Genomic DNA, 19,208 nt, shown 5'->3' with positions numbered 1-19,208 from the left:
TGGAAGAATATGAAAATCATGATAGAGATGTATAAACACAAAATTTATGAAACACACAAGACACACAGAACACATATAAAACACATACAAAACACATGATAGAGATGTATAGCACACCAAACATGTGAAACACATGACACACATGAAACACATACCAAATACATACAAAACACATGAAACACATGAAACACAAACCTACACACGAAACACAAACCTTCAATCATCCTCTATATAAGCATAAGTTGAATATCTAACCAACACACAATATTTTCACCAATCTTCCAACTTTCAAAGTGTTTTTCTCCTCCTCAAAATCATCAATATCTCTTCAATGGGTGATAGAAGAAGACGTAGCTTGGCAATGTAGATGACACAATACCAAGCAAGCCTTGCGACTGCAGATGCAAAAATGAACAACGAAGAACCTGAATTTGCAAACTCGCTTATGCAATATGAGCACCATGCCGAATCTAGCTATCGTGGTTCTGTCATAGGGTGTTCATTTCTGCAGCATGATAGAGAAGAGTATCATGATCGGATGATGAAAGATTATTTCATCGAACGTCCGAGATATCCTCTTCATGATTTTCGGAGGCGGTATTAGATGAGGAGAGAGCTTTTTGAAAGCATCTTGAACGCAGTTGTCCATCATGACCACTACTTTGCAAGGAAGATTGATGTCGTAAGCCGACAGAGTCTGTCACTTCATCAGAAGCTTATATCTGCATTTCGGATGCTAGTTAATGGGTGCTCTACAGACTCAACTGATGAATATTGTCGACTTGCGAAGATTACTGCTATTGAGAACTTCAAGTGCTTTTATAAGGAAATTGAAGCTATATATGGAGCCTTATACCTCTGCAAGCCAAATCCTGAAGACTTGAAGAGGTTTCTAAACAAGGCAGACAAAAGAGGCTTCTCTAACATGATAGGAAGTCTTGATTGTATGCATTGGGAGTGGAAGAATTGTCCTACTGCTTGGGCTGGCCAATTCAAAGGTCGTCACAACAAGCCAACCATCTTACTCGAGGTTGTGGCGTCTTACGACACATGGATTTGGCATGCATTCTTCAACCTTCCTAGACCAAACAATGATATCAACGTTCTTTGGTCTTCTTCTTTGTTCAATGATGTTGTCAATGAATGGGCATCAGTATGGAGGTACAAGGTAAATGGTAACAGGCATGAGCTAGGTTATTACTTAACTGATGGTATTTATCCTAGTTGGTCTATCTTTGTGAAAAGTTATTCTCATCCAGATACTGCGAAGAAGAAATTATTTTCGCAAAAATAAGAGTCTTATAGGAAGGATGTAGAGAGAGCATTCGGGATTCTACAAGCTTGATAGGCCATTGTTAGAGGGGTTGCACGATTATGAAATGTGGAAGACCTCCATTCAATCATGATGGCTTGCATAATTTTGCACAACATGATTGTGGAAGATGAGTACGTAGAAATTGAAGAAGATTCTGACGAAGATGTGGATGATGACCAACCAACATATGCTAGAGCTATGGCAAGAGATGTTGAATATCTTGTTGCAACCACATACGAGACCCGACAGGATAAGGTCACACTGAGTGAGTATATGAGACGTTTAAATAGAATTCAAACTCCTCAAGGTCATGACACACTCCACAAGGATTTGGTTGAACATATATGGCGTCGGGAAGGAGAACGTTGATGATGGATAATGTGTTCTTGTATTAAATTTAAGTGTGCTATGTTGTTATTTTCTGTAATAATTTTAATTCTACTATGTTGGTATTTTCTAGTATTATTGAAGACCTCTAGATTAATAGAAACAATAATTAATAAGCCATAAATTTAATACACACGATAATTAATAAGTCATAAACTTAATACAAACAACAATTAATAAACTACATAAACTTAATACAAATGACAATGAATAAACCACATAAACTTAATACAATCAATAATTCATAAACTACATAAATTTAATAGTGATATCCACCATCTTACCTTGGTGGTGGACTTGGGATATAGCCTTGAGATGAACCATCATCTTGAAATATACTACTTGTGGTTTGCCTTCTCAAAATTTCATTTTGCTTATCACGTAAGAACTTCTTCCTCTCTATAGTGTATTTGTTGAGGTCCTCCATCATGAAATTACATTCGAACCTTTCTTGCTCCTTATCCCCTTCGTGTGTAATGGCCAAACGCATTTGGGATGCTTCTTCCTCCCGAGAGCTATTGCTTTAAGTCAATCTTGCAAATTTGGTAGAAATTCATGCACTAATTGGATCTTCAAATGATGTGGTAAAAACTAACACACAAATTAAACCCTTTTTAGACAATTGTAGTTGATAGGAGCATATTCATGCGACTTAAATGGCTTGTTCTCGTGCATTTACGTTATGTTTCTTTAGTTATTTTAGTACTTTAAGCTATTTTCGTGTGTTTGTAGGTCCAAAGGGCTAAAGGAGCAAAAAGATGCATTTTGGAGACTTTTGGAGCACTTTTGGGCTAAGGATGGATAGCTTATGCTTGGAGCCAAAGTGTTGGACGAAATTGAAGACCTAATTGAAGACCAAAGTGTTGGAACCTTGTTCCCTTTAGTTTTAGGACATTTAAACCTTTCCTATATCCTTCGCCGTGCATAACTTTCCAACATTCCACTCCTTCATTTCAGCCACACTCCCACATATCATTACTTATCATCACCACTTATCACTTATCATAATCACATATCATTCACCACTTATCATATCATACACTTATCATTCACTTATCATATCATACATTCAGCACCAAACACCATCATTGCCGTGCATTTCATGCACTCCCAACCTTTAATCCACATGCATTCACAAAACATTCACACTAGCTTTAATTCACATGCTTTCACATGCATTTTCAGCACATTCCCTTGCACATTCCAACCATTGCACATGCACTCCCTTTAATTAATTAACCCACATGCACCCTTTATTCTTTCATCATTCCAGCCACTCCACATCCCTCACCAAGAAATAATTCAACACATGCATCCATAATCATTTCTCCAACCTTATGCCGTGACTTTCCTATCCAAATGCACACAAACAAAGTTCCTTGCAGCCACATGCATTCCCCTTTCATCATTGCACCACAAATCAGCACATGCACCACCAATTCAGCCAACACATGCATTCACATGCATTTTCAGATTGTCCCTTTGCACATGCAGCCACATATTCATTGCACATGCAATTCCAACCCACATGCATCCTTTAATCATTCAAACATGCAGCCACATTCCCTCCTAGCTGTCATGTTCCCCCCATTTCACCTATAAATAAGCATCCATTGCATTCATTCTCATTTCATACATAATTCATCCCACACTTCCATTTCAGAAATTCATCCATTGTATATACCACAAACACTTCCCCCTTTGTGCCGTGAGTCTCCCTTACAATCCAAACACCATCCTTCCATTTCCACCATTCCTCTTCCATTATTCCACCACTCCCCAAACCATTCACACCATCAAACTATCCTTAGACCTTGTGCTACAACGAAGAGGAAGATAAGAGGGCCTAAACGTTCATACAATTCAAGTTTGAGTTGTTGGAATGTTTAGGTGTTTCTTTGATTTCAATGTTTAATTTCAATACTCTTTGTTTTGTACGAATGAGGAATGGAAGAGAAGAGGGCCTAAACGTTCATACAATTCAAGTTTGAGTTGTTGGAATGTTTAGGTGTTTCTTTGATTCTCTTTGTTTTGTACCATGAGGAACTAAAACCCCCTTGGTTAGGGGGAATTCGAAATATATGTTTATGCTTGCATTTTGATTTGATTACTTCTAATTGCGTTTCATAAGTTGTGGATTCAATTCGTTTAACTGTTTGATTGATAACTTATTTATGTATGTTTATTGAGAGTGCACACTTAATTTTCATGCTTGAATATGACGCTAGAATATAAGTGAGTTTCACCTAATAGTTACGAACTTATATTCACAAGTAGTGGAGGTTGCTTATAAACAATCGCGTTAAACAAATTCTTGGCATAAGTTTCATGCGTATTCCATAGTAACAAATGCCTCGTCAACACTTATAATTTTCATAGAGCGTAATGATTCTTGCTTGTATCTCTATTATGCAATCATGTAGGGGACTTGTGGGGAATGTTTTGGGTTGTCGTATGCAATCATCCAATTCAATAACGTTAGGAAGATTTGAAGGTTAATTTAAGCGGACCTAATTAACTTGGAGCGTTGAGAATTAATGATTTGTTGAAATGCAATTGGAAATTGTTTTATTATGCAAGTATAACATATGTGGAGATGAACCCCGTAGCTAACTTTCCATCCATTCAATTCCATCAATTTGTTCTTTCTTTTCTTGTTTCTGTTTTCATGTTTAATTTAAATTGTTATTCAATTATGTTAAACATGTGGAACTAATTTCTTTTTAGTTAGAGGCGAATTTGAAGCCATGAACATATGTTGGTTATGATTTTATTTATTCCAGTTATGAATTCATGAACTTTAGATGTGGGTTACTTTTCTGTTTTGATTAAGAACTTGTTTATGTATGTGGGTTGAGGGTCGACACTTAATTTGCATGCCTAAACTTGATGCTAGGATATAAGGGAATTTCACCTAATCGTTATGAACTTATATTCATGAGTAGTAAAGATCGCTAGTCACGATTGTGTTTAGTAAACCCTAGGCTGGATTAACATGCGTATTCCATAGTTATGAATGCCTAGTCGATGTTTATGATTTCCGTTGAACTTAATGATCTTTGTCGAATGTCTCTATCATGCGTATTCCATGTTAGGGACTTTGATTAGGAATAATTTGGTTGTAATGCGTATCCCATTCAATCCAATGAATCTAGGGAAATCTGAAGGTTAATTTAAGCGGACCTAATTAACTTGGAGCATTGTCATTCATCGTTTGTTGAAGTCATAACTGGGAATCAAATCATATGCTTATGTTCATGTGTGGATAAGGAACCCTCTAACTAGTTTTTCATCATTCTATTTTATCAATTTCGTTTTTATAAACTGTTTTAATTAGAATCTGTGCATTTAGTTTAAATTCATCCAAAACCAATCCCCCATTTATTTTAAAGTGTTAGAAATACATTTAGCTTGTGCTTATAAGTGTTTTGATTCATTTTGTTTCCCAAATTCGTCCAAAGTACTCAAGATGCTCAAAACTGCCCAGAAAGTGTTTTTTTTAGGCAGTTTCGAGTGCTTTGGGTACTGTTTGAGTCTTTTGGTTTGTTTTAGTGTTTTAAAGTTTAGTTTTGCAATATTTGAGTCTAGTATAGTATTTTATTTTGTGTTTTTACGTTTTTGAGTCAACTCCAAGTGATTAACAATCCCTCCTAATCCCCGGTCCAGAACGATCCCTACTTATACATATACTACAATTTGACAAAAAGAGGGTTTAATTTGTGTGCGTATAAATCCCGCATCAAATTTTGGCGCCGTTGCCGAGGATTAGAAAATTTGCTAATCCCTTGGATTGTTTTATTTTTGTTTGTTTTTATTCCAGATTCTTAATCTTGTTTTGTTTCTTGTTTTAGGTACTAGTTTATGACTCGGAGTTCTCATCCGATTCGTGAACAATTCCTGGAGTGATTGGGTTCTTCGTCCGGCTGCAAGACGTAAAAGAAAGCGCTACTTGGGAGGCAACCCAATGCACTGAATAAAACAAAGCATGTTCAAAAAAAAAAAAAAAAAAAAAAAAAAAAAAAAAAAAGATACTAAACATGGAGAAAGATGGAGCATTCACAAAGGATGTTTGCGTGAAGCCCCACTACGAGGCGTTGGAGCAGAAGGCGTCGGAGCAGAAGGCATCGAAGCGGGTGATGCGAGATTTACACGCACACAAATTAAACCCTCTTTTTGTCAAATTGTAGTAAGTATGTAAGTAGGGATCGTTCTTAACCGGGGATTAGGAGGGATTGCAAATCTCTTGGAAACTGACTCAAAAACGTAAAAACACAATATAAAACACTATACTAGACTTAAAGAATGCAAAACTAAACTTTAAAACACTAAAACAAACCAAAAGACTCAAAACAACACAAACACACTCAAATCTGCCTAAAAACCACTTTCTGGGCAGATTTGAGCACAAACACAAATTTGGACGAATTTGTGTAACAAAATGAATCAAAACACTTAGAAACATAAACTAAGACACTTTCTAACTAAATTGGACAATAAAGTAAAGGGGGATTTAGTTTTGGACGAAATTAACTAAAATGCACAGATTCAAATTAAAACAGATTGTAAGTAAAAACAGATAGTAAATATGAAATTGATGGAATTGAATGGATGGGAACTTAGCTAAGGGGTTCATCTCCACACATGTTACACTTGCATAATAAAATGATTTCCAATTGCATTTCAATAAACCATAAATGCTCAACACCCCAAGTTAACCGTGATGCACTAATTAACCTTCAAATCTTCCTAACGTTATTGAATTGGATGGGTTAGCGCATACACAATTCAAAACATTCCCCACAAGTCCTTAACATGAATGCATAGAAGAGATACAAGCAAGAATCATTACGCTCTATGAAAATTATAAGTGTTGACGAGGCATTCGTTACTATGGATTGCATGAAACTTATGCGAAGAATTCGTTTAACGCGATTGTTTATAAGCAACCTCCACTACTTGTGAATATAAGTTCGTAACTATTAGGTGAAACTCACTTATATTCTAGCGTCATATTCATGCATGAAAATTAAGCGTGCACTCTCAATAAACATACATAAATAAGTTATCAATCAAACGGTTAAACAAATTGAATCCACAACTTATGAAACGCAATTAGAAGTAATCAAATCAAAATGCAAGCATAAACATATATTTCGAATCACCCCCTAACAAAGGGGGGTTTAGTTCCTCATAACTTTGAAATCAAAGAAACACCTAAACATTCCAACAACTCAAACTTGAATTGTATGAACGTTTAGGCACTCTTCTCTTCCATTCCTCGTACGTACAAAACAAAGAGAATTGAATTTAAACATTGAAATCAAAGAAACACCTAAACATTCCAACAACTCAAACTTGAATTGTATGAACGTTTAGGCACTCTTCTCTTCCTCGTTGTTGTAGCACAAGGTCTAAGGTGAGGTTTGGTGGTGTGAATGGTTTGGGGAGTGGTGAAAATGGAAGGATGGTGTTTGGATTGTAAGGGAGAGACACGGTAAGGGTGGTTTGATGTCTACATTCTGAAAATGGAAGAGTGAATGAGTTGAGGTGTGTTAATGGATGGAATGGTGGAGTGAATGGATGAATTTCTGTGGTGGAAGAGTGTGTGTTTATTATGGCTGCAATGGATGCTTATTTATAGGTGAAATGGGGGGAACATGACAGCTAGGAGGGAATGTGGCTGCATGTTTGAATGATTAAAGGATGCATGTGGGTTGGAAATGCATGTGCAATGAATATGTGGCTGCATGTGCAAGGGGACAATCTGGAAATGAAGGTGAATGTGCATGGCAAAGGGGAGTGTTGGGTGATGGGTGCATGTGGCTGATTTGTGGTTGCAATGATGAAATGAATGCATGTGGAATGGGATGGGAATGCACAAAGGGGGGAGCTGGAAATGCATGTGTGATGCACGGCTTTTGGGCAGATTGGGTGTTGTTTATGTGTGAATGGGAATGCAATCTGAAATGGGAGAGCATGTGGGTGGAAATGCATATGGGTTAAAGTGGAATGACAGCTAGGTTGTGATGATGAATGCATGTGGCTGATTTAATGGAGGAATGATAGGAGCATATTTATGCGACTTAAATGGCTTGTTCTCGTACATTTACGTTATGTTTCTTTAGTTATTTTAGTACTTTAAGCTATTTTCGTGTGTTTGTAGGTCCAAAGGGCTAAAGGAGCAAAAAGATGCATTTTGGAGACTTTTGGAGCACTTTTGGGCTAAGGACGGATAGCCTATGCTTGAAGCCAAAGTGTTGGACGAAATTGAAGACCTAATTGGAGCCAAAGTGTTGGAACCTTGTTCTCTTTAGTTTTAGGACATTTAAACCTTTCCTAATCCCAATCATGCCATGCATAACACACATCCATTCTAACACATTGTCATTGCACATGCATTTCCTTCATTAGTTAATCCACATGCACTTATCACTTATCATCACCACATATCATATCACTTAATCACTTATCACTTATCATCACCACTTAACCACTTATCATATCATAACCACATATCATATCACTTATCACTTATCACTTATCACTTAACATATCATCCACCCACTTCACCTACAACATCCACCTACTTCACCTACAACATCCACCCACTTCACCTACAACATCCACCTACTTCACCTACAACATCCACTTCACCTACAACATCCACTTCACCTACAACATCCACCTACTTCACCTACAACATCCACCTACTTCACCTACAACCTCCACTTACTTCACCAACCTCACACACTTACTTCACCTACAAATGACATAGCCATATGTTCCCTCCACTACTCCTATAAATACCCTTGCATTCATTCATTCATAAACATCTCATTTTCATACACAACACATTACAAACACATTCTCCCTTCCCTAGCCGTGAGCTTCCCATCTCTCCCCTTATAATCCAAACACCATTTTTCCATTCCACACTTCCATCCCCCAAACCAATTATCCCTAGACCTTATGCTACAATAAAGAGGAAGAGAAGAGGGCCTAAACGTTCATACAATTCAAGTTTGAGTTGTTGGAATGTTTAGGCGTTTCTTTGATTTCAATGTTTAATTTCAATTCTCTTTGTTTTGTATGAGGAACTAAACCCCCCTTTAGCTTGGGGGTGATTCGAAATTATGTTTATGTTTGTAATATGATTTGATTACTTTTAATTACGTTTCATAAATTGTGAATTCAATTTGTTTAAACTGTTTGATTGATAACCTATTTATGTATGTTTATTAAGAATGAACGCTTAATTTTCATGCATGAATTTGACGCTAGAATATAAGTGAGTTTCACGTAATAGTTATGAACTTATATTCACAAGTAGTGGAGGTTGCTTATAAACAATCGCGTTAAACAAATTCTTGGCATAAGTTTCATGCAATCATAGTAACGAATGCCTCGTCAACACTTATAGTTTTCATGATGCTTAATGATTCTTGCTTGTATCTCTATTATGCAATTCATGTAGGGAACTTGTGAGGAATGCTTTGGGTTGTCGTATGCAATCATCCAATTCATTAACTTAAGGAAAACTTGACGGTTAATTTAAGCGGACCTAATTAACCCGGGGTGTTGAGAATTCATGGTTTATTGAAATACAATTAGAAATCATTTTATTATGCAAGTGTAACATGTATGGAGATGAACCCCTTAGCTAGCCATACCATCCATTCATTTCCGTCAATTTCATATTTACAATTTGTTTTCTTTACAATCTATCCATTTTAGTTTAAATTCGTCCAAAATCCAATTCCCCCCCTATTTCGTTGAAGTCTTAGTCTTAATCTTTCTTATTTTTAGTTTTGCTTTCTTCGAGCATTAAATAGTGTTTTATATTGTGTTTTTATGTTTTTAAGTCAATTTATAAGGTTTTAGCAAGCCCTCCTAATCCCCGGTCTAGAACGATCCCTACTTATACTTATACTACAAATCGACAAAAAGAGGGTTTAATTTGTGTGCGTATAATTCTCGCATCAAAATTTTGGCGCCGTTGCCGGGGATTAGCAACTTTGCTAATCCCTTGGTTCTTTTCTTTTTTTTGGTTTAGTTGTTTTCGTTTTAGTTTCTAACTTAATGTTGTTTTCTTTGTTTGTTGTTACTTTTGATATTTGATTTAGTTCTCTTTCTTTGATTTTAGGTACTAGAGAAGTAAGATATGGATTTTGCTAGCATTCAAGCTCAATTGGCAAATCTTACTTCTAAATTGTCGCCGTATGCCGAAAGGACCACAGTGCAGAGTGTCCCTACATTTGGTGCTTCATATAGGCAAGGATTTCAAGCCAATCAATGTCCACAAAGAGATTGGAGGGATCATTCAAACTCTATATGGTGGGAAGATCAACAAGTTCAACGTGAAGCATATTGGCAACCATATGAGGAGTTCTATTCAAGACCTATGCAGCCACCACAACTTCATATGCAATATGCTCAATTAAATTCAAGTTTGCCAATAGATTATAATCAAATTCTTAATGAAATAAATTCTTTGGCGCAGGGGTCACAAAATCAAGCCAAGGAGGCTCAACAAGAAGCATATTGGCAACCATATGATGAGTTCAATACAACACCTATGCAGCCACCACAACCTCCCCCACAACAATTCCAATCAAGTTCAAGTATGTCCATGGATAATGATAAAAATTTTCAATTACTAACCTCTTTGGCGCAGGGGTCACAAAATCAAGCCAAGGAGTTGGGTAAATTGGACGAGCAATTTGGGCAGATTATGGAGTTCATGAAACAAATTCAAGAGCAAAGTGAACTCTCCAACTCAACTATTGAAAACTCGAAGGAAGATTTTGAAATCCAGAATGCTATCACTTTGGGAAGTGCTATGGAGGTTGGAGCTGACCTAAAAATGTCCAAACATAGCCTAGAAGTGGATGAAGAGCTGCTAATTGAGGAGGAGGAAGAAGACATACACACGGCAAGGGTAGAACAACCCTTGCAGCAGATCCCTAAGCCCTCTAAACCACCCACCACCAGTAAGGACGTCCCAATTCCATGTTATTCTGATGTTATTCCACCCAATGTCCCTTTTCCTAGCAGGTTTTTGATTCCCAACCAAGAAGAGAGTAAAAAGGACATCGTGGAAGCCTTCCCAAAGGAGCAAAATGCTATTCAAATTCTTGGTGCAACACAGCAAGTTTTAGATGGTGTTGAATTCTTCAAAGGACTTTGTACACCAAGAAGAATGATTCAAGAGAAGGTAGTGGCTGGAGAAGATGTAGAAGGCATCAAAGAGGACATATTTGAAACCACAATTCCCAAGGAAGTTGGATTTTATGACACGGGACAAGTCATAACTTTCGAAGGGGTGTTTATTCTGGAGTTCATTTTGGAGCACACAGGTAAGCCGCCTCCCCGAATTTCAATTTTCTTTTATACTAACATGTGGTTAATGATTCAGGCACCCAATCTGGAATTTAAACTATTACCGGATCATTTCAAGTATCACCGCCCATTCAAAGATAAATTCCATGCCGTTTGATTTTATTTATGTAAAAAAACAAAAAAAAAAAAAAAAAAAAAAAAAAGATACTAAACATGGAGAAAGGTGGAGCTTCACAAAGGTTGTTTACGTGAAGCCCCACTACGAGGCGCAGAAGCGGAAGGCGCAGAAGCGGGAGGCATAGAAGCGGGAGGCATCGGAGCGGAAGCCATCGGAGCGGGAGGCATCGGAGCTAGAGCATTCCAGGCCTCAATACTTGGCCAAGCGCTGGATGACCCAGGAAAAAGGTGCCTCTGGAGATAAGACGCAAGCCTTTGACGGTCATTGTGAATTCGACCCTCAGATTCTTGCAGCTCATCAAGCTTCCTCTTCATCCCCGACGAATAGTTATTTGCAAGCACATGCAAACTTCTATTCTCGTACTTAAGCTGCTGGCTCTCTTGCTTAAGTCTTTCCACCTCTGCCATCAACGATTCCACCTGACGGGAGCGGGCAAGCAGGCGTAGGCCCATGTTGGACACAGAGCTCGCACACTGAACACTAAGTGCGAGGGACTCTTGAACGGCCAACTCATCGGACCGTCCTGACAGCAGCCTACTATCTTTTGGAGTGAGGAGGTTTTTAGCTACTATTGTAGCTGTTGTGGCGTCCTGCATCACAGAGTCTTCACCTGAAAGAGGACCGTTAGAAGATAAAAAAGAAGGACGCCATACATTACCTTGACGGGGCGCAACTGGATCGCTGCTGAGACTCAAATCTAAGCTAAGGTTCGATGAGTTTGCCATTTTTTTCAAAAGTGTTCAAAGAGAAGGGGTGGATGGAGTTAAAAATTTCACAAAGGGCCGGAATCGAGTTTCAGGAATGGGAAATCTTCAGAGTGTGTATGTTGGCGGTGATCGATAGCTCTATAAAATGCCAAGGCGATGCGTCCACCGATTCAAAGAGCCGGATTTTCCGGCGTAAGTTAGGCGACGCTCCCTCGGCTTTTCAGAAAACGCGTTCAACTTTGTCAAAAGATTTCTGACAAAGCTGAAAACACGTGGAGGCCATCATCGCAACTACACGTCTTTAGCCGACAAGCGCAAAGTTCGGCGACGCTTTCTCTGCTTTTCAGAAAACGCGTGCAGCTTTGTCAAAAGGAGCCGCATCTGCACTACCACGTGTCGTTCAGAAAGAGAAGGGGCGTCGTTCAGAAATCGAAGGGGCGCCTGCTCAGAAATCGAAGAGGCGTATTCAAAGATCGAAGAGGTGCCACTATTTCAAAAAGCCGGATTTGCGGGATCAAAACGTTTGTCGACAAGGGTAAAAAGTACCACCACTTGATATTATCTCTATATATGTCGACCTTCGTCTTTTATGGCAGGGCAAACCTGAAGAAAATGCCCAACTCTCTCTCACCTCTGAGGGCGCACTCCCAGCAAAGCCTTTCGAAATACTCAATTCTTTCTTCTTCCCCAAAGATGATACCAGATGCCTGGAGTACATATGACCCAGGAGGAAACGGCGGATTGAAGCATGTGCTGATTCATTCACCGTTTCTTCAAAGCAAATATCTCATATCATCAAGGTCAAAAGCAAAAATATCTCATATCATGCTCTTTCCCTGTCTTTTTCTTTGTCCTTGTTCTTACTTGCATGGCAAAGTAAAAGAAGCAATCAGCCGGCACTTGGAGTCAGTCTACCGATCTGGAGCCAACTGCCCGGAATCTATTCCTGATTGCTTACCTAGCGTTGCTCTCGAGTAGTCATCTTCAACGGTTGATACACTTCCAGAGAAGGGACCACTCCTGCAAGGATTGAACAAAGAAACAGATAACAGGAGGAAGCTCAGACCTTCGGGGGAGACCCTAAAAGGAATCCTGCTGCCCAGTTCAAGAGTAGCACAAAGGAAAATCAACGATGGGCGGAAACCAGTTCAAGAGTAAGCCTGTGGAATCACAAAGATCAAAGCCTCAATGCAATCACCAAGGAGAAGAGGGAATTTACACTCCATAACCAGATTTGCGTCCCTAAACTCTTCTCTTTGTTAATTACATTCTGCCATGTTTAGTATGTTTAAATGTTTTTTGTGTGTTTACTTATGTTTTGTGTGAACCATATGCTTAAAACATTGAGGACAATGTTTGATTTAAGTGTGGGGGGGTAACTAAGTTTATTTAATGCAAATTCGTGGGATTTTATCACCCATAACTTCAAATGTTGTTCCTTGCTGTTTTAAGGTGTTTTTAAGTTGTTTTAGAGTGTTTTAGTGTGTTTTGTTTTATAACTCCGAAAATCACATAAAAATTTGAAAAACTTGTTTTAAAAACCCTAAAAAGAGTGTTTTGAGTCGTTTTTGTGTGTTTGTGTCTTAGGGTACCTTCCAACACAATGATAAGGATTTGGTTTATAATTGCATGACGGTTAGAAAGAGTTATAAACATAGAGAAAAGTTTGATTTACTCTTGGTATATGCTTGGTTATGGTTATAATGTATGACTTCACATGCAATCATAAAAGAAAAAAATTCGTTTTTGTAACATGCTTGAAGGAAGGAACTCAAACAAACGCTACAACCCTGAGAGACTTGAGCCTATAACGTTCTTTGGAGAGTATAATCTGTGATTTCTTGTTTTCTAAAGTCGTTGCATGATCTCATTATTCTTTGCTTGGTTACTACTTAGAAGGCGTTTCATCATATAGTTCCAAATGCTAGAACTCATGCCCATTTCATTCAAAGCATGTTATTGATTTGCATAACACATATTCAAGAAGAAGTTGTGTAGTGACCACCACCATAGCCAAATAGCCTTACTTCCCATACTTCGTATATGTTGTAAGTTTTAACCCCGTTGAGCCTCGTTTTGCCTTTATTCCTTGTTTACCCACATCACCCCTTACCTAGCTTAGAGTAGGACTTTCCTATACCCTTGTTCTTAAAGTTTAGTGAGCATGACTTAAATGAATTCCTTTTGAGTTACATTATGCAAGAAAATGAGTGTGGGGGAGTAAAAGTTTGTTCTTACGTTTATATGTATGTTTTGAGATTCAAAAGAAAAAGAAGAAAAGAAAAAAAAAAAAAAGAAAAAAAAAAGAGGAGTGAAAATAAGTAAGAATGAACTCACGAGCGTTGATGGTTGAAGAAAGGGTCCAAAAAGTTGAATATGGCCCTAAGTTTTGTGTGATTTTCCCTTGGGTGTTTAAAGTTGACTTCTGCGTTCTTAAGGGAATTCTAAGTGTCTAATTCAATACTTTGCTCACTATTGCTTTAAGAATGTTTGTTTATCCTTCACCTTTCATTGTTAGCCAATACCCTAGCCCCGTTACTACCCTTTGACTTCTATATTGAGTGTTATGTATTTCAATTGTGGAGTTTGAACTTGGTATGAGCTTATGGTGTCACTGGTTCTCGCGTCTAAGTAGTAGCATTCCATTCATGAGATCATATCTAAACATGCTTATTAACTCCAGAAAATGCTTTCCTTATTATAACATATGTGAGTGTTCGTCTACATGTTTACATCAATCTTCTCACATATACCTAGTGTAGGGTGTGTAGTCAGAAAATCTGTGTGAAAAACGAGAGTACATCTAGTAAGAAATTGAGGGAATTCTCTAAAGGCATGTTACTACATTTGAAATGTGTTTTAATTGTTTAATTGTGAACTAGTATGTGGTGACTATGATTAAGAATGTACTTAAGTGTAAAGATGGCTCAAATCTGTGAGAATAATGATTTTTAACTTGTCATGTGCATTGGAAGTCCCTGATACGATTGTTGGAAGGTGTAGGTTGTGTTTTGTTCTTTTTGTTTTGTTTTTCTGTTTTGCTCGAGGACTAGCAAAAGCTAAGTGTGGGGGTATTTGATAGGAGCATATTTATGCGACTTAAATGGCTTGTTCTCGTACATTTACGTTATGTTTCTTTAGTTATTTTAGTACTTTAAGCTATTTTCGTGTGTTTGTAGGTCCAAAGGGCTAAAGGAGCAAAAAGATGCATTTTGGAGACTTTTGGAGCACTTTTGGGCTAAGGACGGATAGCCTATGCTTGAAGCCAAAGTGTTGGACGAAATTGAAGACCTAATTGGAGCCAAAGTGTTGGAACCTTGTTCTCTTTAGTTTTAGGACATTTAAACCTTTCCTAATCCCAATCATGCCATGCATAACACACATCCATTCTAACACATTGTCATTGCACATGCATTTCCTTCATTAGTTAATCCACATGCACTTATCACTTATCATCACCACATATCATATCACTTAATCACTTATCACTTATCATCACCACTTAACCACTTATCATATCATAACCACATATCATATCACTTATCACTTATCACTTATCACTTAACATATCATCCACCCACTTCACCTACAACATCCACCTACTTCACCTACAACATCCACCCACTTCACCTACAACATCCACCTACTTCACCTACAACATCCACTTCACCTACAACATCCACTTCACCTACAACATCCACCTACTTCACCTACAACATCCACCTACTTCACCTACAACCTCCACTTACTTCACCAACCTCACACACTTACTTCACCTACAAATGACATAGCCATATGTTCCCTCCACTACTCCTATAAATACCCTTGCATTCATTCATTCATGGACATCTCATTCCATTTCACAACACAACACCCCTCAAACACTTCCTTAGAATCCAAACCATCTTTCCATTTCCACCATTCCTCATCCATTTCCATGATTCCCCAAACCTCACCTTAGACCTTGTGCTACAACAACGAGGAAGATAAGAGGGCCTAAACGTTCATACAATTCAAGTTTGAGTTGTTGGAATGTTTAGGTGTTTCTTTGATTTCAAAGTTTAAATTCAATTCTCTTTGTTTTGTACGTATGAGGAATGGAAGAGAAGAGTGCCTAAACGTTCATACAATTCAAGTTTGAGTTGTTGGAATGTTTAGGTGTTTCTTTGATTTCAAAGTAATGAGGAACTAATCCCCCTTTAGCTAGGGGGTGATTCGAAACTATGTTTATATTTGCAATATGAATTGATTACTTTTGGTTGGAATTTCATAAGTTGTGGATTCAATTCGTTTAACTGTTTGATTGATAACTTATTTATGTATGTTCATTGAGATTGCAAGCTTAATTTTCATGCATGAATATGACGCTAGAATATAAGTGAGTTTCACCTAATCGTTATGAACTTATATTCACAAGTAGTGGAGGTTGCTTATAAACAATCGCGTTAAACGAATTCTTGGCATAAGTTTCATGCGTATTCCATAGTAACGAATGCCTCGTCAACACTTCTAATTTTCATTGAACTTAATGATCTTTGTTGAATGTCTCTATCATGCGTATTCCATAGTTAGGGACTTTGATTAAGAATAATTTGGTTGTAATGCGTATTCCATTCAATCCAATGAATTTAGGGAAATCTGAAAGTTAATTTAAGCGGACCTAATTAACTTGGAGCATTGAGTTTCATAATTTATCGAAAGACCAACTGAGAATCAATCTTGTATGCAAGTATAACATGTGTGGAGAAGAACCCCTTAGCTAGCCTTCATTCCATTTATTCCATCATCCATATTCACATTTACATTCTGCTTAGTTTATTAACTTGTTTTGTTATTTCAATTTTCGTCAAATCAAAACTCTTCCCCCCTTTTTCCTTATTGTTCAATTTAGTTTATGTTTTAAAGCATTTTGAGTCTTTGGTTTGTCTTAGTGATTTAAAGTTTAGTTTTGCATTCTTTGAGTCTAGTATAGTGTTTTAAACTTTATTTTACGTTTTTTAGTCAAATCCAAGTGATTAACAATCCCTCCTAATCCCCGGTCCAGAACGATCCCTACTTATACTTATACTACAATTGTCAAAAAGAGGGTTTAATTTGTGTGCGTATAAATCACGCATCAAGGAACAAGTGCATGTGCATGGTTTTGGTTGGAATGCAAGGGAATGCAATCTGAAATGGGAGAGATAAGTGATAAGTGTATGGTTATGATAAGTGATAAGTGTATGGATATGATAAGTGTATGATATGTGGTGATGATAAGTGATAAGTGGTGATGATAAGTGATAAGTGGTTATGATAAGTAATGGGAGTATGTGGGTTAATTAATGAAGGAAATGCATGTGCAATGACAATGTGTTAGAATGGATGTGTGTTATGCATGGCATGATTGGGATTAGGAAAGGTTTAAATGTCCTAAAACTAAAGGGAACAAGGTTCCAACACTTTGGTCTTCAATTAGGTCTTCAATTTCGTCCAACACTTTGGCTCCAAGCATAAGCTATCCATCCTTAGCCCAAAAATGCTCCAAAAGTCTCCAAAATGCATCTTTTTGCTCCTTTAGCCCTTTGGACCTACAAACACACGAAAATAGCTTAAAGTACTAAAATAACTAAAGAAACATAACGTAAATGCACGAGAACAAGCCATTTAAGTCGCATGAATATGCTCCTATCAGCGGGAGGCATCGGAGAGGGAGGTATCGGAGCTAGAGCATTCCAGGCCTCAATACTTGGCCAAGCGCTGGATGACCCAGGAAAAAGGTGCCTTTGGAGATAAGCCGCAAGCCTTTGACGGTCACTTTGAATTCGACCCTCAGATTCTTGCAGCTCATCAAGCTTCCTCTTCATGCCCGACGAATAGTTATTTGCAAGCACATGCAAACTTCTATTCTCGTACTTAAGCTGCTGGATCTCTTGCTTAAGACTTTCCACCTCTGCCATCAATGATTCCACCTGATGGGAGCGGGCAAGCAGGCGTTGGCCCATGTTAGACACAGAACTCGCACACTGAACACTAAGTGCAAGGGACTCTTGAACGGCCAACTCATCGGACCGTCCTGACAGCAGCCTACTATCTTTTGGAGTGAGGAGGTTCCTAGCTACTATTGTAGCTGTTGTGGCGTCCTGCATCACGGAGTCTTCACCTGTGAGAGGACCGTTAGAAGATAAGAAAGAAGGGCGCCATACGTTACCTTGACACGGCGCGCCCGTATCACTGCTGAGACTCAATTCTAAGCTAAGGTTCGATGGGTTTGCCATTTTTCAAAAGTGTTCAAAGAGATGGGGTGGATGGAGTTAATTCTCAAAGGGTCGGAGTCGATTTTCAAGAATGGGAAATCTTCAGAGTGTGTTTGTTGTGGTGATCGATAGCTCTATAAAAAGCCAAGGCGACGCGTCCACAGATTCAAAAAGCCGGAATTTCCGGCGTAATTTAGGCGACGCTTTCTCGGCTTTTCAGAAGACGCGTTCAACTTTGTCAAAAGATTTCTTCTTTTCAGAAAACACGTGGAGGCCATCATCGCAACTACACATCTTTAGCCGACAAACGCAAAGTTCGGCGACACTTTCTCTGCTTTTCAGAAAACGTGTGCAGCTTTGTCAAAAGGAGCCGCATCCGCACTACTACGTGTCGTTCAGAAGGTAAAAGGGGCGCCTACTCAGAAATCGAAGGGGCGTCGTTCAGAAATCGAAGAGGCGCCACTATTTCAAAAAGCCGGATTTGCGGGATCAAAACGTTTGTCGACAAGGGTAAAAGAACAATACCACCACTTGATATTATCTCTATATATGTCGACCTTCGTTTTTTATGGCAAGGCAAACCTGAAGAAAAATGCCTAACTCTCCCTCACCTCTGAGGGCGCACTTCCAGCAAAGCCTTTCGAAATACTCAATTCTTTCTTCTTCCCCAAAGATGATACCAGATGCCTGGAGTACAGATGACCCAGGAGGAAACGGCGGATTGAAGTATGCTGATTCATTCACCGCTTCTTCAAAAGCAAAGGTATCTCATATCATCAAGGTCAAAAGCAAAAGTATCTCATATCATGCTCTTTCCCTGTCTTTTTCTTTGTCCTTGTTCTTACTCGCATGGCAAAGTAAAAGAAGCAATCAGCCGGCACTTGGAGTCAGTCTTCCGATCTGGAGCCAACTGCCTGGAATCTATTCCTGATTGCTTACCTAGCGTTGCTCTCGAGTAGTCATCTTCAACGGTTGATACACTTCTAGAGAAGGGACCACTCCTGCAAAGATTGAACAAAGAAACAGATAGAAGGGGTAAGCTCAGA

At 38.4% G+C, this 19,208-nt stretch overlaps 1 protein-coding gene across 1 annotated transcript; it reads left to right on the top strand.

Moving 5' to 3' along the window:
- The first annotated feature begins 604 nt into the window (after nt 1–604).
- Nucleotides 605–1,294, top strand: LOC148690178 (uncharacterized). The gene has a single exon (XM_088687206.1). The coding sequence runs from the start codon at nt 605–607 to the stop codon at nt 1,292–1,294; it is 690 nt and encodes a 229-aa protein (XP_088543332.1).
- Nucleotides 1,295–19,208: the final 17,914 nt, after the last annotated feature.

The sequence above is a fragment of the Pyrus communis genome, chromosome 16 (assembly GCF_041283825.1).
Source record: "Pyrus communis isolate YQ-2024b chromosome 16, ASM4128382v1, whole genome shotgun sequence".
Classification (NCBI taxonomy): Eukaryota; Viridiplantae; Streptophyta; class Magnoliopsida; order Rosales; family Rosaceae; genus Pyrus; species Pyrus communis.
Note: the sequence above shows the minus strand (reverse complement) of the source record. Positions and strands in the feature narration are given on the sequence as shown.